This window comes from Physeter macrocephalus, chromosome 20 (genome assembly GCF_002837175.3).
Source record: "Physeter macrocephalus isolate SW-GA chromosome 20, ASM283717v5, whole genome shotgun sequence".
In the NCBI taxonomy this organism is placed as follows: domain Eukaryota; kingdom Metazoa; phylum Chordata; class Mammalia; order Artiodactyla; family Physeteridae; genus Physeter; species Physeter macrocephalus.
Window position 1 is genome coordinate 80,203,566 of NC_041233.1, and position 21,388 is coordinate 80,224,953.

The window sequence follows — 21,388 nt, forward strand, 5'->3', positions numbered from 1 at the left end:
GATGAAGGAGGGAGTTTGCAAACTGTAAAGTGGGGTTCTGGTGTCCAGGGAGAAGGGCAGATGAAGGAGGGAGTTTGCAAACTGTAAAGTGGGGTTCTGGTGTCCAGGGAGAAGGACTGTTGAAGGAGGGAGTTTGTAAACCGTAAAGGAGGGTTCTGGTGTCCTGGAAGAAGGACCGCTGGGATGGGGCGGGGTGGGCGAATTGGTGACCTGTAAAGTGGGGTCTGGCATCAGGGAAGAGGGGCTGGTGGAGGGCCACTCTGCAAACTGTGCGGTCTGGTGTTGGGACCCCTTCCTTGCCCAGAGCCCGCTTTCCCTCGGGTCTCGGGTCCTGATGGGGACCTGCTTCTGCCCCCCAGGCCCTCCGGCCCCCGGCGCGCCGCAGCCCCTGCTGGCCTGGCTGCTGCTGCCCTTGCTGTTCTTCCTGCTCCTCGCGGCCTACTTCTTCAGGTAGGAGTGTCGGGCGCTGACTCGCCCAGACCTGCTGGGGAGGAAATGATGCGCGAGGCTGTGCCTGCAGATGAGCAGGCGGGGGCTGGCCGGGTGGCAGAGGGCAGGGCAGGGCAGGGGCGGGGCTGAGGGACCAGGGCAGTGGCTCAGCCATGAACAGCAGGGGCAGCTTCTCTCGGCTCAGCTGGTGGGTCTCCCCGGGGCTCAGGTGGTGGGTCTCCCCGGGGCTCACCTGTATCCCCGGGGCTCTGGGCTCTCGGCAAGCTCCCTGTGTTGACACCTAACGCGTCTGTGTCTCTAAGGTTCAGGAAGCAGAGGAAGGCGGTGGTCAGCTCCAACGACAAGAAGATGCCTAATGGAATCCTGGAAGAGCAAGGTAGGGGGCCGGGCCGGGCCGGGCCTGGGGGGGCCGTGCCTTCCTAACACCTTAACACTTAAATGATGAGCTCCTCCGGCTTTGCGACTTTCACCTGGCTTTACCTGGTATCATGCTGTCCTTTATAACCGGAGTTTCCCCGTTTCAGAACTTGTGTCATTTTCTGTCCGGTGTGAAACAGACGTTTGAGGCATTTCAGTTTGTGGCTTTGGGGGAGACATTGTTCATATCCTGTCGTTTTTGCAGGATTTCAACATATAACATTTATCAGTAAGTCTTAGATCGTCCTGAGATGAGACAGGTGGGCTCATGATTTACAGTTCTCGAAAGGGCCCCCCTCGAATCCGCAGTTTTCCAATCAGCTAAAAGAAGGGAATTGATGTACCGATGTGCTTAGCAGGGAGGCTCAGAGTAGCTAAGGGGGAATTTCCTACCTTTCTTTGAGGTTCCAAATTCAGCTACTAACTTGTAAATTCTGCTTACAAAGGCACATTGGTTTTCTTCCCACGCGTTGAGGTGTCCAAGAAAGGTATGTGAGGCAGAGGCTTTTAAAAATATTGTTCACACCAGTGACGACAACTTCCTCAGTCAGCTTGCTGCCCGGTTGTCGGTTTGGGGGAGCAGAGGTGCCATCAGACTTCAGATGAATTACAAAGCCGACCCGGCACACGACAAAGAATATCAGCAGCAAAGGACCTCAGCCAGACCCAGGAGGGCAGTTTTGTCGTGCTGGGGGACCCGTGATCCTGGTTACATGACGATACGTGGCCTCCAGGCGCCGCCTTCCTGCCCTCTTCTCCCTGCCCTGCATGTCCCAACAGCCCGGATGGGAGGAGGAAGTTGGGGCTGGTTAGGCCGCCTTGCTCATCCTAGACTGTCTGTCTCAGAGGGAATGAGCCCTGGAGGGAGTTCTTGGCTGGCCTTCAGAACAGCTCTGCAGGTGGGGACAGGCCTTTTCGCAAGTGACAGCAAAGTAGTGTTGACCTTGTTGAGAACAGCAGCTCATTCCCCAGGAAAGAAGCACATGCCAGGATGTCGCTTGCTGTCTCACTCTGAATTTGTGAAAGCAGCTCGTCCGGGGACACCCTTGAAGCCTGGCCCTTCTCCTTTTCAGTGCCGCCAGCCCCTCCCCGCCCCCCGCCCCCGAAAAAAGAAAAAAACAGCAATGGTGTTTCTTATTTCTCTTGGAGCTTATGGGGCTTGAGCAACCAGGACTAGTTGTTACCAAGAAGGCAAGGCTGCGGGAGACTCATCCCGGGACTGATTCCCAGCCTGTTACCAATCTGCGCCCAGAAGCCTATTGCTAGTCGGCTCCATTTCAAACCTGGACAGTTGATCTGGAGTGTGAAGCCACCTGAATCCCCTTGAGGAAGGAGCAGGGCCTGCAGGGAAGGAGAGGTGGCTGGGTGGGTGAGTGAGCTGAGAAGGTGAGGCATCTCCGGTTGGTAAGAGCAGGGGACACCAGCCAGAGGGGCGTCCGTCTGTCACGATGAGTGATCGGGGTGTGTTAAAAGAGACAGACCTTGCATTCAGCTATGATCTGAGACGACCGCCCCCCTCCAGCTGTGTCCTTTCCCCGGGAACGCTGTCCGTCTGTCTGGTTAATGTCACCCATCTGGGAATACGGCTTAATAAGCCTTGTATTTCTGTTGATCCCACAGAGCAGCAAAGGGTCATGCTTCTCAGCAGGTCCCCCTCGGGGCCCAAGAAGTACTTTCCCATCCCCGTGGGGCACCTGGAGGAGGAGATCCGGGTCCGGTCTGCGGATGACTGCAAGAGGTTTCGAGAGGAGTTCAATGTGAGTTTGGGGCCCCTCTTTCTTGTCACGTGGAAGGGCGCTGGGACATGGGATGTTGTATTTCAGGATAGATTAGCCCAGAGGCTCAGAATGCTGGCATCCGTCGAGACACTGTCCCCAAAATGGGGTTCCAGGGAAACCTGGTTTCTGCCGTGATGACCCTCCGCTAACCCTCATTCCCATTTATAGGATGGTTGAGAAAGAGGTTCAGAACCTCCTCGCAGCTCAGACACCCTGAGTGCCGTGTTCTAAAGTCAAGTGTGGCGGAAACACCGTTATCTCGATAATGTGCAAAGACCAGGGCCTGAGTGGGCCACGGGGCAACGATTTCACGCTGAGAGCAAAGGGGCCCCCAAACCACCCTGCACAACGTCAATTAAACAGTCGAGGGGCTGCCTTGAGGGGGCACTAGCTCTGCCTGGACAGCCCTTTGATTCTGCCCGAGTCAGTGTGTTCATCCTGCTACCGCTGTTTTGGATGAACTTCGTGATGGCAACAGCTAAGATGAATTTGACGAACTGGTCGAGCCGGGTGGTAGCAAACCGATCCTACTATAACTATCAGCAAAAATGCAAATGTACATTGATGACACCTCCCCTTGTGCTGCTAATGTTTTTATTTAATGTCCCATGAATTGTGAATCTGCCAGATAGATAGATGGATAGCTGATAGATAGATAGACAGACAGACAGTTATAGAGGCTTGGATGCACAGGCAGACAGACAAGACACACTGGGAAGTATTGTCTCGGATTTGGCTGTCCAGTGTTTATCCCTGATCGTGTTTTGAGTTTTCTTTTATGCATCTTCCTCATATCGTATATAGCCATGCGCTGGTGTTGAGTTTGAAAGAGGACGGGTTTCCAGCAGGGGGCCACCCGGTCCTGGCCCTGCCTGTGGCACCGCAGCCCCGCCCGGCCCATCAGTTAATCTCCTGGAAGCCACAGCTTCCGTCATCTGTGAAGGGGCAGCGGTGGGAGGAAGATGCCTTAATGACCTCACAGGTCAAATATGAGGCTCTGACTTCGTAAACAGCAAAGAGTTGTACAATTGTGACATCTAAAGACAGCATGACTCCTGCTGCAGACAAGTGACTTTTCATCCAGAAGCAACCCACGAGGGCACGGCAGGGTGATGGCACATTTAGACCCGCGCTTTTGTTCATTTTTGCAGCGGTGGGAGGAAGATGCCTTAATGACCTCACAGGTCAAATATGAGGCTCTGACTTCGTAAACAGCAAAGAGTTGTACAATTGTGACATCTAAAGACAGCATGACTCCTGCTGCAGACAAGTGACTTTTCATCCAGAAGCAACCCACGAGGGCACGGCAGGGTGATGGCACATTTAGACCCGCGCTTTTATTTTTTAACACAAGCCTCACCTGCCTTTATCTTGCTTCCTTTTAATTGTTTCCAAATGTATCCCCTTTTTTGAGAAATTAGGTCATAGTGAAAGACAGCTCCAAGCAGTATTGTTTTGCAGTCTCTCAGCCTGACAAGAGAAGTTAATTCTCCATTTTCAGAATGACTATCCAAGTTGGCAGCTACAGGACCATTTCCCCCACGTCCATTCTTGTCCTATTTCCTCTTGGACTTGTATTCCTCCATGTGGAGGCTGGTGACTGGCCTTGCCGAGGGAAGGCTGAGTCAGAACTCGCTGGCTGTGCCGCCATCTCAAAAGCGAGGGCCCGGGAAGAGGGTCGGGCAGGTAAGGCACTTGTCCCAGGTGCAAAATTTAAGGGGGCACCAAAACACTCTGCCATCTGGATAAATTCTATTTTCATGCAGCTTTTAAAAATCATCAAAATTAATTCAAGCAATCCATGATGAACAAAACAGCACAACCGTAAATAAAGACAGGGTCACTGTGGTGTTTCCTGTTGCCCCAGGCTCCGACCTGGCTTATCACCACACTGTTACTGATCCTGACGTTATTTGAAAGTTTGATATTTTGGTTATCATGGATTTTTTTTTGTGTGTGTGTGTGTTTAGATTTTTTTAGATGTTGAATTTGATTTTTCTTGATTCCTGGGTTTTGGGGTACTCCTTTCAGTTTTGCAACCAAAGCAAGTGTCTTGCTCTGCTCTCCCCACCCCTGCCACTGAGCAGCCTTCGCAGCTGCCCTCCTGCCCACGGCCTCCGCTCAGGGAAGGGCCGCGAGGGAGGGTCGAGGGGTCGAGTCCAGCAGCATGGAGCCTGCTCCTGGCTCCAGGGGACCCAGGGCAGCTGCACGTCCCCCTCTGGACCCCCGTTTGCTCCTCTCTCAAGTGAAGGGCAGGCCCTACTGAGAGCGTCGCAGCTGCCATGACCAGCCCGCTCTTGGCTCCGCTGGTGGACACGCTTGAGGTGGCCCTCGATGCTCTTCCTCCCCTTTTCTCACCCTCTGCCCTGAGCTCCTCTCCCAGAAACTGCGCAGGGAGACGGATGAGCCTCAGAGTGGTCGATCCAGATGAGTCGGGACTTGTGTGTATGGCCAATGGAAGCTGCCGTGAACTTGACAAAGTAAAAGAGGGCCTGGCCCTGGGATATCAAGGCGTGGATGCTGGAGATGGGCTGCCTGGGCGCCTGCCCCGGATTTGCTTCTTACCAGCCTGGAGGGCTCGGGCGACATCCTTAACCTCTGCCTCAGTGTCCTCGTCTATGAAACGAGGCCCTCCCAGCCCCCATGGGAGTGTCTTGCCACGTGAAAGACGTAAGGCGTGTGCCCAGCTCAGCCCGGCGTCTGCACGAGGGGAGTCTGGGCTGCCGTCCTTCTCGGGACGACTTCTGTGAATGTCCAGTCTGCCGTCTCCACCCGCAATGGTAGAACGCTGACCTAGCAAAGTCTGTTCCAGGCCCCCGGTTAAGTCCCTGCAGGTGAGGAAAAGCCCCCCTCCAGACAGCTTCTTCCACGAGCCTCTGTCCCAGCAAAGTTATTTTAAGCCCAGTGCCTAAGAATGTCACCTCAGACAAACAAACCAACAAACCCCCTTTAGCCAATTTACGTAACCGGACAGTCGATCACAAGGTAGTTATCAGCCAACTGCTACCTGCACGGCTCACTCGGGGCGCTGCAGGGGTTACCCAGCTATGGCAGACACCGCACCCGCCCCGCCCCAGAGCTCTCTTATTAGCCCTGTGCCTTTGGAGCAGCTCAGACGTGACTGACGGCAGGAGAAAGTGCTGGCCTGCTCTGTGTGGGCGCTCATCCTGTGTGCTTGGAAATGGGGTGGAAGTTCGGGGCGCAGAGCGCTTTGCCTCCACTGTGAACGTCTGTGCTGCCCGCCCACGGGGTCCGGATCATCACCCCATCCCCGTGTTCTGCTCTCCGGTCGCTGCCGGGGCCACACGGCGGGGGGTGGCAGAGCCGGGTCCATCCTTACCACTCAGACCCTCCAGCCACTCCTTCACCTTCCGCACCTTCAGAGGAAGAGAGAGCCTTCTTGGTTTGGTTTTGTTTTTTTTATTTATGAATTTTAATAGAGTAGTTTTTAGAGCAGATTTCGGTTTACAGAAAAATTGTGCAGAGAGTACCAAGTTCCCATATACCCCAGCTTTCCCTGCACAGTTTCCCCAACGATTAACATCTTGTCTGAGTGTGTTACGCTTGTCACAACTGATAGCCAACACTGACTCGTTATTACAAACTATAGAGTCCGGGTTAGGGTTCCAGGCTGCACATTCTATGGGTTTTGACAAACGCACAACATCATGCATCCCCCGCGATGGTCTCAGGCCTCATTTTTGTCTTCAGTGCTGGGGTCAAAAAAGCTTTGGGGTGAAAAAGAGAAGGCTCTAGAATGTAGCTACAAATTTCACGTTGCGGTTTGGTCAAGAAACTCAGTGTTAAGACAGCTCGATGAAGAGCCAAGCGCTCCCGGCGGAGGAGGTGCTGGTCCTGGCGGAGAACTGCCCACCAGCCTTGCCCAGGTGCCCGCCGGGCTGGCCTCCACACTGGCCCTGGCAGAACCTCTGCCTGTGGCCGCTGGGTGTGGTGGGGAAAGAGGACATGGGCTGGCCGGGGCCGGGTCTGTGATGGAGAAACCCCCGACCCGGAAGAAGGGCGCTCTGGGCCCCCGTGGGCTGCAGACCCGACTCGGGGCCGTGGCTTTGACCCCAGGCTGTGCCTCAGTCTCCGGACGCAGGGAAGCCCTCGCTTGTCCCTACACTTAAGGAAGCGAGTGCCCTTCTCGTGGTCCAGGTGCCCTCCCATTGCCTGCTACGCGCTAGCCCGGCGACTCTGGGCAACTCTGCAGCCACCCTGGGGTTCTCCTTCCTCATCTGCAAAACAGGAGTGATCCTGGTGTCACCTGATAATAGGTAGGTTGTGAAGGCAGGTGACCCAGCTCCTCCCTCAGCGCCTGGCACATCGTAAACACTCGATAGCTTTTAACACCAGTGACCCCTTGTTCATCCGACGGTCCGGCTGAATGTTGAAGGATGTGATTTGGGGGTCCAGAAAGCTCTTTCCCACCGTGCACTTCGAGGAGCCCCCCCGAGCATGGAGCCCCCCCAACCCCAGCAGCGAGCAAACAGGAAGACAGTTGGCGCTAACAAGAGCCGAGGGCCTCTGAGTAGTGGAAGGAACTAGAAGTCAGGACGCTGGGCTGACACCTGCTGTGCCACCACACGTCAGCTCGAGGGGCTAGCTGAGCACCTCTACTCATTTTCCTCCTCTAAGACAAAGGGAGGGTTAGGGCGGTGCGTGCAGGTCCCCTGGGGAAGTGGGTAGCTGCTGTGCGGGCCTGGGGTGGCCTGAGGTCTGCATTTTCAGAGCCCCCAGCTGTGCCTGTCCCCCTGGTCCTCAGAGCACACCAAGTCCTCAGCAGGTGAGGGCTCGAGGATGGTCCTTCGCCATCACTCTACGCTCCTTCAGCCCTGCATCCGGGTCCTTGCTCCCGGATCAGAGCTCTGCTGCGGCCCGTTCCTCCGTACTCGTGCAGGGCCTGCTCTGTGCCAGGGTTGTGAGGCCCGGGGGTTTGGTGGCAAGGCACGGGCCAGCCCCTGCCTTAATGCGCTTCGGGGCCCAGCTGTGGGTCATGTTATCTGCACCTCCGCTGGCCCCACTAGACAGCGGGCCCAAGGGGAGGCGGGCCTGTGTCTCCATCACATCTCCGCCCGCTGCCGGCCCAGCGCCTGAGGCAGAGACTTCCGCAGGCAGGAGCGGAGAGACGCGCACAGCACTGGAGGTGCTCCGAGACCAGATTTCTGGGTTCCTGCGCTCAGTAGGGAGGTGACGTAAACACGGTGTTGGATTCCTCACGTTTAGCGCTGACCCTGCGTTTTCTTCTAGTCACTGCCGTCTGGACACGTACAAGGAACTTTCGAACTGGCCAATAAAGAAGAAAACAGAGAAAAAAACAGATATCCCAACATCCTTCCCAGTAAGATTTTACTTTTTTTGCGTGATGGGTGGCATTTTGACTAAACTCAGCCTTGCCTTGCAGCTACTGGTGACCCTGCCTGTCCAGGCAGCAGTTGCTCGGGGGCTTGGAGATCGGGGCCTGGGTCAGCGCGGCGGCTCCGCCTTCGCAGCTGGGAGTCTAGGTGTCTGTCTCCCACCCAGGGCTTGGGTAGCCTGTGTTGCTCGGGGTCTGGCTGCCAAGCCTGTGTTCACTGTTGAGACCTGCGCTGCCTGGTCTATTTGCCCAAGAAGGGTGCCCCCTGCACCGGCGGGCAGGGCTCCTCCTATGGACCCAACTTGGGCCTGGGTCTCGGGCAGCTGGTGGCCCTGGGCATCTCCCGTCTTGGACGCAGTGCTCCCGCCACCAGCAACAAGGCTCCTGTACCAAGGGCAGAAGTGGCAGAATACGAGAGCTGTCTGACATTGGCAGCTTTGTGGGAAGGCTGAGAAGTAACTGGATCTTTACCACCACAGCTAAAGGTGGCCGTGGGCTGGGGAGGGGGCCTCCAGGGGGTGGGGGGCGGGGGGGCAGACACATCTGTCCAGGGGCGTTGCTGGATGGGCTGCGCCTTGGCCTCGGTGCCAAGACAGACCCCCAGAGTTCCAAGCTGCCTTTGTAGAAGCTGGCCCGGGAGGTTTGCGATGTCCTTCCTCCGTCCTGGACCCTCCTGTTGGCTTTGCCATCGGGCTAACAGAAGGGCAGCCGCAAAAACCTCCAGGGAGTTCATGTTTGAACGCCAAACCAAGGCCTCCCCGTCCCAGGGAGCCTCCCTTGTCAGGCAGTGCTTCCGTGGGGCGGAGCGAGCTGGCCCGTGCTGGCCCTCAGCGTGTCGGCTCTTGGTCGCATGTTTAGGGCTAGAATTGAGCCCATCTGCCCTGCAGGTAGGAGAAGCTGTGGTCTGCCTCATCTCTGTGGTCTCTGGATTATCAGCACTTGATAGAACCAATTCTTTCCCATTTTGCTTGCATAGGATTTATTTGTGGTTTTGTTTGTTTATTTGTTTGGGGTTTTTTGGGGTTTTTTTGTGGGTTTTTTCTGCAGAGCCCACCATGAGCCTGGGTCAACTAAAACCAGAGAAGTTAACTAAGTAGAGTCTTCCATCCAACACATATTTGTAGAGGCAGCCAAGGGAGCACCAGGGAGACGGGTCAGGAGGCCACTGTGGTCACACGGCCGAGCTGAGAGGGTGGCTTGGACCAGGGTCAGGTTCTGGACACACTGCAATGATCATGTTGAGAGGACTTGCTGTTAGATTGGGTGAGGCTTATCAGAGGCAAGTTTCGCGGCTTGAATAGCTCAAGGGAAAGGAAAACCATGCAGGAGGTTGGGGATCTTTGGAATGTTTTTGGTCGAATAAAAATCAGGATATTTGGAAGTTAGCGTCTAGTGTTAGTTGAATTAACTAGCTTAATTAATTACTTGATGCATTGACTGCAGAGCGTACGTGCGGAGGACCCACTCAGCGCCAAGCCCTTTCCTAGGTTTCTGGCCTGCATTCCTCTCCTTATCACTCACTGAACACTGTGTCTTTGAAAGCTAACGATTACATTGCTAATTAAGAGTAGTTTTGGTGGGAGCTCAACTGGGCGGAATTAGCGGCCAGCTGTAGGAATTACCTGCACCCACCGCTGCTCCCAGATGTGATGGACGGGGGCGGGGGCCTCCGCAGAGGATCACCAACGGGGACCAGCAGGACCTGGTCCGGCACAGCATCTCTAAGCTGTGTCCTCCAGCTCGTACTGTGGAAGGGAGTTGGCCTTTCCTGCATGTGTGGAAACGTGGGTCCTGCCTGAGCCCCTCCTGGCCCAGGAGTGCCACGCCAGAGGTAATTGAGGGCGCTGGCTATCCCCAAGGGCCCGCGGGAACTCTGCCAGGATGTGAGTGTTTCACGTTGGTGGGAGAATGAGTTTACGGAACAGTGGCCTGGAGATACTCGGGGTGGGCCCTGGAGACGGCCAGCTGGTGGCATCTGGCGTTTGGCATCAGCCAGACACAGGAGAAGCGTATCTGATTAAACTGAGCAGTTGGCCAGAGATGCCCTGGGGCGGCTGGATCACGGAGATACCGTGCGGGGGCTCCCAGGCCTGCTCCCCCCACCCCAAGGCTGGGAGACCGGTACACCTTCCCTGCCCTTCCCCTCTTCCCCAAGCAGAGATTGGCTGTAAATGTATCCGGTTTACGAGAGGCCCCTGGGGCAGGAGCCCAGTCCTGGATGTGGCTCTAGGGAGCTCTGAGGACAGAGGTCAAGATGCCAGGTGTGTTGAGAGGCTGGATGTTCCAAGGGCTCCATGGCCGGTAGCAAGAGAGCATCCTCTTTTCTGGAAAAAAAAAAATGCCAACACCTGGTAATTTTAGGAAATAGTGTTTTGAAAGACAAGTGTGACTTTTTAGAGTAGAAAGACAGGAAGCTCTTAGAACTGCAAGATGCTAAATCTAACCAGAACGCTATTTTTTACCCCCTGCTTTCTATAGCTGTCCTCAGAAGGGTAAATTGGTCCAAATTATGTTCATCTAGCTTTACACGTGTTCAGCCAGAGCTATTTCCGCCTCAGGGCTGTCAGCCCCTGAGCGGGAGGGTCTCACGGCCGAGCCTCTGTGTGCCGTGAGTTTGCGGTGAGACACGCTGACGGCCCTGTGTGGCCGCGACTGACCCTGAGAGCTGCGCTGGCCTGTCGCTGGCAGCAGCGGCTCAGCGTCCAGACAGCTCGCAGTAACCCAGCTTCCTTCCATGTAAATGGGAGACGCACAACCTGTGACTAGGAGGGGACAAAGCAGGGACCAGGACGCGGAACTAGTCAATAATTAATGCAGTAAATCCATATGAAGTACCCACCACGCGCTGTGCCCAGCACAGCATAATAAACGCGGAAGCAGCTTGATCCCCGGGCCCCGGGCCGAGTCTGGGCATCCTTCATATTTCTACTTCTGGGAGCGGCCGGCCGCTTACACGCCAGCGGGGAGACCCAGGGCCGGGGCCACACCACCTGTAGGGACCCGTGAAACCATCTAATTTATTTTCGAATCAGAAGAAAATATATACCTAGTCCAGCCTGGTTCACACTCATCTTTTTTAAAAGAAATTATTTATTTATTTTATTTATTTTTGGCTGCGTTGGGTGTTCATTGCTGTGCACGGGCTCTCTCTAATTGCGGCGAGCGGGGGCTACTCTTCGTTGCGGTGCGCGGGCTTCTCATTGCGGTGGCTTCTCTTGTTGTGGAGCACGGGCTCTAGGTGCGTGGGCTTCAGTAGTTGTGGCACGCAGGCTCAGTAGTTGTGGCTCGCGGGCTCTAGAGCGCAGGTTCAGTAGTCGTGGCGCACGGGCTTAGTTGCTCCGCGGCACGTGGGATCTTCCCGGACCAGGGCTCGAACCCGTGTCCCCTGCATTGGCAGGCGGATTCTTAACCACTGCGCCACCAGGGAAGTCCCTCACACTCATCTTTATACCAACTACTAATACAGTTGTAAAGTAAAACGTGTAATTTTTTTTTTTTTGGAGAATGGGGCCCATGAAGGCAGAAGTGACGTGGACCCACGTAGGTCACATAGGGCCCCGGTTGAAAGCTCCTCCACGTGTGTGTACACACAAATACATACCACAAGCATACACATACACACCCACAAACACACATATACACCACACTCACATAAATACAACACACGTTACACACACTGTATACAAGACACACCACTATACACCCCACAAGTACACACCACACACACACACACACACACAGCCCTCCCTGGTCGGCCCTCCCACACTGGAAAACCGCTTGTACCACAGGCCAGAATCTTCCAGGCGGTGGCCCATCCTGCCCAGTCGGTGCGTGTGAGTTTGGCTTTTTGGCTTACCTTCCTGCTCGGCGGCAGACCTGAGTGTGAGGACTGGGCTCTGGAGTCCCAAACCCCGGACCCTGGTGTCCGTGTGTCCAGAGGCAGAGTTGTGCTCCTCCTGGAAAGCCTGGGAGAGCGGACCCCGGAAGTGGTCCTGAGGGTACCCGCACCGGTCAGTACTGGGGCCCGATTTGGGGCTCAGAGAACATTGCCATCACGCTGTAGGGGTCCCGCACGCTCTGCTGTGTCTACGTGACGGTTCAGCAGACCGACTCGTGGGCCCTGAAATTCTTACCTGTCATCGTCCCACGGGCTGTATTGAGCTCCTGTTTGGGGCCTGGCTTGTCCTCAGTGCTGAGGTACAACAGGTGCATCCCCGACCTCAGGACACTGAGGATCTCGTGGGAATGTTTAAGAAGCGTGTCCCTTCTGTCCCGTGGTCACCGTGCTTATGTCCTCTGTAGTGTTTAATACCGTGCGTGTGATTCCCTTGTCCTAATGTCACGGTTCTTGTGTTGGGTTTTTTTTTTGCAGATGACCATTCCAGGGTAATTTTAAGCCAGGTGGACGGAACCCCGTGTTCAGACTACATCAATGCTTCGTACATAGATGTAAGTACGCCCAGCGCCCGCCCAGCATGACACTCACGCCTGGACCGTTGGGGTTGAGTGTGAATCGTGACCGCTGGGCCTGTCTTCTCCGGGGCCACAGATGTAAATTGTCCCAACTTTCCTGAGCACAGTGGCCACCCCGGTCACAGCACAGAGAGCATGAAAGTGCTGGGCCTTTTGAATTAGCACCTGTGTCAGGGATTCGTTCTTAAGATGCAGATAGGCCCTAAGGATGTCCATTACAGCATTGTTTATATCACTGACCAAACAGAACAGAGGGACCAGTTAAGTAAATTGTGGTAAAATCATACACGATGGATGATGGAGAATCCATTTTAGTTGAACCTTAAAAGATCATTTAATAGAAATTTTAAATTATTATAAAAATTCAGTATAAGAGAATGTGTACATATTAACCAATTTAAAAAGAAATATATATATATATATATATATGTATATACACGTGTGTGTCTGTGTTTCTGCTTGTGTGTGTGTCTGGGAAGGTATTCACAGAAAAGATACTGGAGAGGGATATACAAAAATAGCATGTCATTTCTGGAATTCCTGGCGAGTTTTCTTCGTACCTTTCTGTGTTTTCCAAATTCTTCATGATGGATACGTGTTACTTTCCCGACAACAACAACAAAATCCTTCCACAACGATAATTTTGAAAAATTATAAATCTGATTTTATTTTTCTAGGGTTATAAAGAGAAGAATAAATTCATAGCAGCCCAAGGTAAGCTTTTTGTTAAGTTACTTTCTGAACATGATTTTGGTAGAATGACATGGAGGGCGCTTGCTTCTTTATCCGGTGCCAGCCATCCTGAGGGTTTGTGCTGGCTTTTGGTACGTGTGTGTGTGGCTGCTACATTTACATAGCTGATCAGAGTCCGTCTAGCCTTTCCCTAAGCACAGAATTCAAAGCTGCCGTGAATCTCACACAGCCTTGCCTCTCACTGTGTCTGCTTCACTGGCCAGGATTGTCCCATCCCCTGGGAGCCGGTCAGAAATGCAGCAGCTCGGGCCCCACCCCCAACCTGCTGCTGTCCCTGAACCTGCATTCTGGCCACAGCGTCCCCAGGCCATTCTGCTCAGTCGAGTTTGAGAAGCATTATACTGCGAGGTGATGAAACTCCTCCTAGGAGCAGGGCTTCAAAAGAACAGAAGAGTTGGGACCTCTGAGAGCATGTGCCCCCCGTCTGTGGTCAGGGCAGACAGACATGGAGCGTCTGGGGGCGTCTGTCATACAACAGGCATGTTAGATGTGCAGCCATACGATGTGTATGTGCAGACAGACACACGATCTGTTTCCACACCTGCATGATTTAACCCCAGGCACCCAGTGGTCTGGGTTGCCGTTTCAGCGTGTCGATACTTGCGTTAGAAAACCTTGAATTTCTCTGGGCTGGCTAAGCTCTACGTGGCTTCCAAGCTGTCGGGTTTGGGGAGCAGCGGGGAAGGGGGTGAGTAGCTTTCCAGTGCAAGGCCATAACCGCGAGGATGCTTTAGCCGTGAAAACAGCCCTTAACCCTTGCACGTAACCCTCTTTGTGATTTTGATTACTTTCAGTCCAGCATCTCCTCCACCTGCCCAGGGGTTGTCACCCCCAGGAGCCAGTACTGGTGCGGTTGGGTGTCATGGGAGCTAAAACTAGGTTTCCTGGACGTCCTCACTCCTCAGCAAGAGTCTTTAGAGCTGTGGGTCCCAAAATTCAGTGTAGATCAAAATCTTAAATGCACGTTCCCTGAAAAATAGGGAGCTACACATACGCCCACAGTCTATCAGGAATAGGCCCGGCTTTAAATGTCAGAAAACCTGACAAACACTAGCTGACACCAATAGAAATGCCTTTTCCTTCTTATAAGCAGACATCCAGGGGAAGCAGCCCAGGGCTGGGGCAGCAGCTCAGGGGAGAGGGGCCTCTTTTATACCTCTCCACCGTCCATAGTATCATCCTCCGGGTCACAAAATGGCTTCTGCACCTCGAGGCACTGTGTCCCTAATCAGGCAGGAAAGAGGGCAATGGGCAGAGGACTTTCTTCCAGGGACACTTTATCTTTTGTTCAGATCCCCGCTCCAGGGACTTCAGGCCACATCTCACTGGACAGCATTACTGGCTGTCAGGGTAGCCAGAAGATGAGATGTTTTCAGAGGAAGGGGGGTTAGACGTGGTGCGTGGGTCAGTCAGCCTGCAGTGTCTGTCTGTCTGTCTGTCTGTCTGTCTCTCTCTCTCTCTCTCTCTCTCTCTCTCTCTCTCTCTCTCTCACACACACACACACACACACACACACACACACACACTCACACACACTCTGCTTCAATAGTTCTGGATGGAGGGCCATATTCTGAGGCTTTGACAAGCACCCCAGTGGCCAAAAACCACTTGGACAGGCAGCTTGAAACCCAGCTCCCACTTGAATAGCCTTTATGGCCCATGAAGATAATCACTCACTGGGTCTTACTTAGCTCCTGAGGATTTCCCAGCCCCAGCGGGATATCGGGGGGAGTGCTAGGACAGAATGGGGAGGCTGCCACCTTCTCCGGTTCTGGGACTCTGTAGGGTGTGAAATGGACCAGCAGGCCCATCACCCCCTTCCTCAGGGCAGGTGGGGAGCAGCCGTCCCGGCGCCTAAAGGCCAGGGCAACAGGCCTGGGGCTCGCAGCGACCTCTCTGTCTGACTTCGGGACCATCCTCTGCTCACAGGCCCTAAACAGGAGACAGTGAATGACTTCTGGAGAATGATCTGGGAACAGAAGTCTGCAACCATCGTCATGTTGGCGAACCTGAAAGAAAGAAAAGAGGTAAAAGCCCAGCCTCTGAGCCACCAGCACTTTCTTTTCAGCTGCTTAGCTGGGGGGATGCTTACCACTTCCTTTTCCTGTCTCTCCCCGCACCCCGCCACTTATCACTACAGAAGAGAAAAAACACCCAGTGGCTCACAGCATTTTTATTTTGAAATAAATTCTCTGTGTTCCAAGGATCTCACTGTCCTAGACTATGATATAAAAATGATGCAGAATTTTCTTCTTTCAGCTGAGGGTCACCCCTGGTGGGCTGCTCCACGGTGGGGACGATGGATTTTAATATAGAGATTTTTAGTATATTGGACATATAATGTGTTGAGCCTCAGACCATAAAAAAAATGATTTCCTGCTTATTATTCAGACCAGAGAAATGCATTTGAAAAAACAAGGCGTATTGAAGTGATATTTGTCGTGATTTGTCATGTCAGTGTGTTTAATTAGCTGTTTCTAATTATGCTAATTATGTCATGCATGTACATTATAAGAACTTGAAATCTCTAGGTTAAGCTGGTTCATTTCCTACGGGGACGGGTACACGTTGACCTCTGTCTCCTGGACAGGGCTGCCCCAGGTGCAGTCAGCCGCCCGGCAGACCCCTCAGGCGATTTCTATTCCACTGACGGGGGCTGGCGCCAAGCGGAGAGCACGTGAATGTAGATTATGTCAGGAGGTGACAGAAAATATAGAGGAGAGTAACGGGGACAGTGGTGGCCCGGGAGGGACGGGCCACCCGGAAGGCAAGCCCAGGCTGAGGGTGCAGAGACGCCGGGGAATTCTCATGCCTGGGAGTCACTCACTTTTTAGCCAAAGGGACACAGACCCCTGTAGGATAAACCGGAACACAGCATGATTGTGGCTCTGGAGGTGTGGAGGAGAGGAGGGGCGGCGTCCCGTGGGTCCTGGGCCAGGACCGGGGCAGGAGGGCTCGTTTAGGGGGTGATGGTGTCGCTGGGTCTCAAACACTGGGCTGGTGCGGGGAGGGATTGCATCGGATGCAGCTGGAGAGAGGCACTGGGGCGGGGAGGTGTGTTCGCAAGGCCGGGAGCCATCTGCTGGGCCCAGAGCCAGGATGCCCACGCGGGGGACAGAGCGGCTACAAATGCATCCGGGAACCGGGGCTTGGGGCTTGAACGTCGGGCTGAGACGGGTGGGCAGTGGAGGCCCTCGGCGGGTGTCTCGGCAGTCAGCAGGGGCCTGTGCTTTAGGAAGTGAGCTCTCGCTCGCTCTCCAGAAGGAAAGAATCGGGAGCTGGAGGGACGGACGCTAGTGGCAAGGAGACCGTTCTTCTCGCAGATTCCAGCGTGAGGGCCAGCACAAGGGTGGGTGCGAGCAGGCCAAGAGGAAGACCCAGCCTGGCGGGAGACGCCTGTCCTGCTGGCCTCTTCCCAGGGTCTGCGCGTCCTGGCACTCGGCCAGGCACGGGCCCAGAGGCACTGATTCCCCCGACCCGCGCCCTGTGCTCCATCACCACGCACTGGCCTGGGGCTGGCCGGCCTGTCCCCAGCGAAGCCCAGGCAGCTTGGCTGGGCCCGGGGCTGGAGGGCAGGGCTGCCCGTTGAGATGGAAGTGACAGGCCGTGGGGAGCTCAGCTGGCGTAGGTGTGGGGAGGCCAGGCGGCAGGCAGGGCAGCCCTAGCACCGCCACCATCACTAATTTGTTCCGCCCAGAAAAGCACCGGAAAAGGCTCCACCCACACTTTCGGGTCGGGGAGAGGAGAGGGGTTTTCTTTTGTTTTCCAGGGAGCTGGGACAGGGCTGGGGAGGGCCAGCCTTCTCTGTGTGAATCCCGCCCTGGCCTTCCTCTCTCACCGGAAAGGGGAGGAAGCAGGGGGTTCCCGGGCAGGGACACAGTCCCCCCGGGGGGCAGGGCGGCTGCACGGGAGGTGTCCCCACGCTCTGGGCAGGTGCTGCGGCAGGGTCTGGCCCTAGAAGAGGAGGCTGACCTAGAGCCCCGTGGCCCCTGGGACCAGCTGGCCCCTGGGACCAGGCTTCTGGGGGCTCGTTTATAAACATGAGACCCAACGAGACCAGTGCAGAGGCGGCGGGACTCAGAAGACGCCCCCAGCTCCCCCATCAGTGATCCTGTTGCTACGTTACTTGACGTTTTCCCTCCATCTTTCTCTGCAGAAAGATCCTACTGCATTTTTCTGTTTCTGTGACTCAGAGCTGGCCTGCTTCTGTGTCTTGATTTTCACCGTTTCAGATGAAATCATTTCTCAATAGAGTTCCCTTTTTCTTACTTGCTCACTCATCTGTTGTGGTCTCCCTGACTTCAACATCCTGACTTGATGTTGCGAAATGCAGCTGCTCTGGCATCTCATGATCTGATGGGAGGGAGGGGACGGCGCCCGCCTTGTAGACGGGAACCATGTAGACGGGAGCCTTGTAGACGGGAGCCTTGTAGACGGGAGCCACGTAGACGGGAGCCACGTAGACGGGAGCCACGTAGACGGGAGCCTTGTAGACGGGAGCCACGTAGACGGGAGCCACGTAGACGGGAGCCACGTAGACGGGAGGCCATGTAGACGGGAGCCTTGTAGACGGGAGCCTTGTAGACGGGAGCCACGTAGACGGGAGCCACGTAGACGGGAGCCACGTAGACGGGAGGCCATGTAGACGGGAGCCACGTAGACGGGAACCTTGTAGACGGGAGCCTTGTAGACGGGAGGCCATGTAGACGGGAGCCATGTAGACGGGAGCCTTGTAGACGGGAGGCTTGTAGACGGGAGGCCATGTAGACGGGAGCCATGTAGACGGGAGCCTTGTAGACGGGAGCCATGTAGACGGGAGGCATGTAGACGGGAGCCATGTAGACGGGAGGCATGTAGACGGGAGCCATGTAGACGGGAGGCATGTAGACGGGAGCCATGTAGACGGGAGGCATGTAGACGGGAGCCATGTAGACGGGAGGCATGTAGACGGGAGCCATGTAGACGGGAGGCATGTAGACGGGAGCCATGTAGACGGGAGGCATGTAGACGGGAGGCCGAGGGCGTGCAAACAGTGCACACACTGAGCCCTCTGGGGGCCTGAGAAACAGCCCTCAGGTCCCCGAGTGAGAGTTTGTCAAGGTGAGACTCTCTGGAGGGTCCCTAGGACGCCAAGACTGTCCCGAACCAGGACCTTCAGGGCTTGGCTTCTCCTCGGGGCCCCTTCCGAGTCACCCGGGCCCGGGCTGTGGAGGGGAAGCTGTCTGGTGGGTGTCATCACACAAGCTCTGGGCGCTGGTGAATACCAGCTGACTCTTGTTTTATAAGATTATTAATCCCTCGTGACTCGACAGCTGTGCCCTGTGCGCGGTTTCCAGGGTAAACGGCTTGCTGACCCCAGGGCCTCTCCCGTGGCTGTGGAGCAGGTGTCTCCCCCTTCGGTGGGCCTCATGCCTTCAGGTCCTCCTTGTAGGAGGACAGCCTGGGATCAGGGGCCGGAGGCCCCATCCCCACCCTCCCGTGTGGCCCTTTGGTAGTTCCGGGGGAGGGGAGGCAAAGGAAGGGCCTCTCTGTGACCATGCGCCCGCTCCACAAATTCCCACATCGGCCTCCTCCCGGCTGGAGAAAACTCAGGAATGTCCAGCTGACCACAGGCTCGTGACTCTCCCACGGAGGACGGCGGGATGCAAATGTAGTTTGTCCTTAGTGCTGGGCAGGAAGAGCGACCCGCTGAATCCGACGGGCAGTGTTTGGGGAGCACGTGGTCCTCCGGGGCTTAGGGCAGCCCCTCCCAGGTGAGGCCACTTCTGCTCTGGTCCCCGGCTCTGCAGGGGGCAGCTCAGCCAGACGCTTCGGTCGATGTGGGGGGTTAGTGAGTGGATGAGTGAATGAGACATGAGCTGGAAATGGGCCGATCCTGGTCTCAGCCCTGCCCTTCACCAGCTGTGTGGCCTCAGTTTCCCCACTGATAAGATGGAAACACACTTCCCCGGCTGAGGACTGTTTCACGGGAAGCTGGTGTGTGTGAGGCCCTGTGGCCGTGGCCAGGGAGGGGGCAACGAGGTGCTCAAAGGTCCCCACAGACCTATTGTTTCTGTTCAATTGTTCCACGCAGGACAAGTGCTATCAGTACTGGCCGGACCAGGGCTGCTGGACCTACGGAAGCATCCGGGTGTGCGTGGAGGACTGCGTGGTCCTGGTGGACTACACCATCCGGAAGTTCTGCATTCAGTCCGTAAGCACTTTGCGTCCTGGACTTTTCTGGAGAAGCAGGGTAGAGAGTAAATACCCGTCTACGTTTATAATAGGAAGAGCTTTGCCCGCGGCTCTCACGAGTGGGGGATGAGCTGGAGGAAGTGCTGGGCGGGGGTGTGGGACGGCCGTTAGTGGGCCCAGGCCGTGAGTCTACAGGGCAGATGGCAGACAGGTGCACGTGGGCCTTGAGTCAGTGCCGGAAGGATGCTCCTGGCTCCCAGGGACCTTTCTGGGTGGAGGAAGTCGAGTCAGTGGGGGGGTCATGGGGGTCCCCTCTCAGTGACACAGTGTTATTTCACACACTGGAATGGTGAGGTGAGTTTTCTGTAGCAGTTTCAAAATTATATCTGAAACACCTCGTTAGTTTTCCCACTGATTTCCTGCTAGTCCTTCCTTCCCAGAAAGGATTTAAGGCAGTCTTCAATAAAGATACCTGTATGCAAGGCAGATGAAGTAGAGGTTTAAGAGATTAAAAAAGCCCAGAAAAGACAGAAGGTCGTGTCATCAGGAATCGAAGGTAGAGTGAGGGGTGTAGTTAGATTACAAAATATGAGTCTGAGGTTCTGAGAAACCACAGCAAAAAAGAAAAGAGGATGAGCTTTATCGTTCTTACTATCCCCGGCCTGCCTGCCTCCCCAGAGCACGCGCGCGCGCACACACACACACACACACACACACACACAGACACACAGACAGACACACACACACAGAGACACACACACACACGCACACAGACACAGACACACACACACACACAGACACACACACAGACAGACACACACACACAGAGACACACACGCACACACACACATTTGAATAAATATATATCGTGTAATCAAAAAGAGCAATAAATGAGTGTTCTCTACCTTCCCCGGGGCAATTTCTTCCCAAAATTTTAGCACACGCGCGCGCGCACACACACACACACACACACACACACACACACACAGACAGACACACACAGAGACACACACACACACGCACACAGACACAGACACACACACACACAGACACAGACGCACACACACACAGACAGACACACACACACACAGAGACACACACGCACACAGACACAGACACACACACACAGACACACACAGACACACACACAGACAGACACACACAGACACAGACACAGACACACACAGACACACACACACACACACACACACACACACACACACACACAACTTCCCAATACACCGTACAACTTTCTGTGGCTTTGGGCAGAGAACCAAACTCCTGGGTTCTGGGTAATAAAATCTGAGAGCGGCTTTGAGGCAGGGGGTGGGGGGGGTCTCCCGAGGGTAGGCCAACCACATCTTTTCCCCGAAAATTAAGATGCTTTTGAGAGTGAAAGCTCACGCTGGTGGTAGTTACACAGGCATAAAAGCTAGGCACACTGGGTTGCAGCCACCCTGCTTCCCAGCGGGGTCCATGAGCCCTAGGGCCGCCTGTAGCGATGCATCTGGCTGCCTGGGGCCTGGCCTGGCCCGGTCCTGGGACAGGTGACGGTGGGTCCCGCTCTGCTGCCCCTGCTGCCATGGTGCTGTGTCCAGAGCGTGCAGTAAGAATCAGGCTCTCTCACTCTGGGGCGTCCAGCCTTCACTGATGGGCCCCCTCCCTGCACCCGTACCCAGGCTGCCCACACCTGGATGGCAGAGGGGGAGCCCAAGCAAGCATTCTCAGAGCATGATGTTGGGGAGGCGCAGGGGCCGCCCCACCTGCTCACATCCCCGTGTATCCCCGCAGCAGCTCCCCGACGGCTGCAAAGCCCCTCGGCTCGTCTGCCAGCTCCACTTCACCAGCTGGCCCGACTTCGGAGTGCCTTTCACCCCCATCGGGATGCTCAAGTTCCTGAAAAAAGTGAGGACGCTCAACCCCACGCACGCCGGGCCCATAGTGGTCCACTGTAGGTACGTGCGGGGCAGGGGCCACGGGGCGGGCC

The 21,388-nt window shown here is 55.3% G+C and overlaps 1 protein-coding gene across 2 annotated transcripts in view; it reads left to right on the plus strand.

Moving 5' to 3' along the window:
- The window catches only part of PTPRE (protein tyrosine phosphatase receptor type E), a 38,880-nt gene that overhangs the window by 3,321 nt on the left and 14,171 nt on the right, over positions 1-21,388 (plus strand). The window contains exons 2-10 of one of the 2 annotated variants that reach the window (XM_055081406.1): positions 360-450; positions 753-826; positions 2,488-2,624; positions 7,896-7,986; positions 12,374-12,450; positions 13,152-13,188; positions 15,157-15,254; positions 19,301-19,420; positions 21,193-21,356. In XM_055081406.1, the coding sequence (XP_054937381.1) occupies positions 360-450; positions 753-826; positions 2,488-2,624; positions 7,896-7,986; positions 12,374-12,450; positions 13,152-13,188; positions 15,157-15,254; positions 19,301-19,420; positions 21,193-21,356 (889 nt within the window). Of the gene's footprint in view, positions 1-359; positions 451-581; positions 638-752; positions 827-2,487; positions 2,625-7,895; positions 7,987-12,373; positions 12,451-13,151; positions 13,189-15,156; positions 15,255-19,300; positions 19,421-21,192; positions 21,357-21,388 lie in introns of those variants that run through there. The other variant, XM_007102779.3, reaches the window with a different exon arrangement.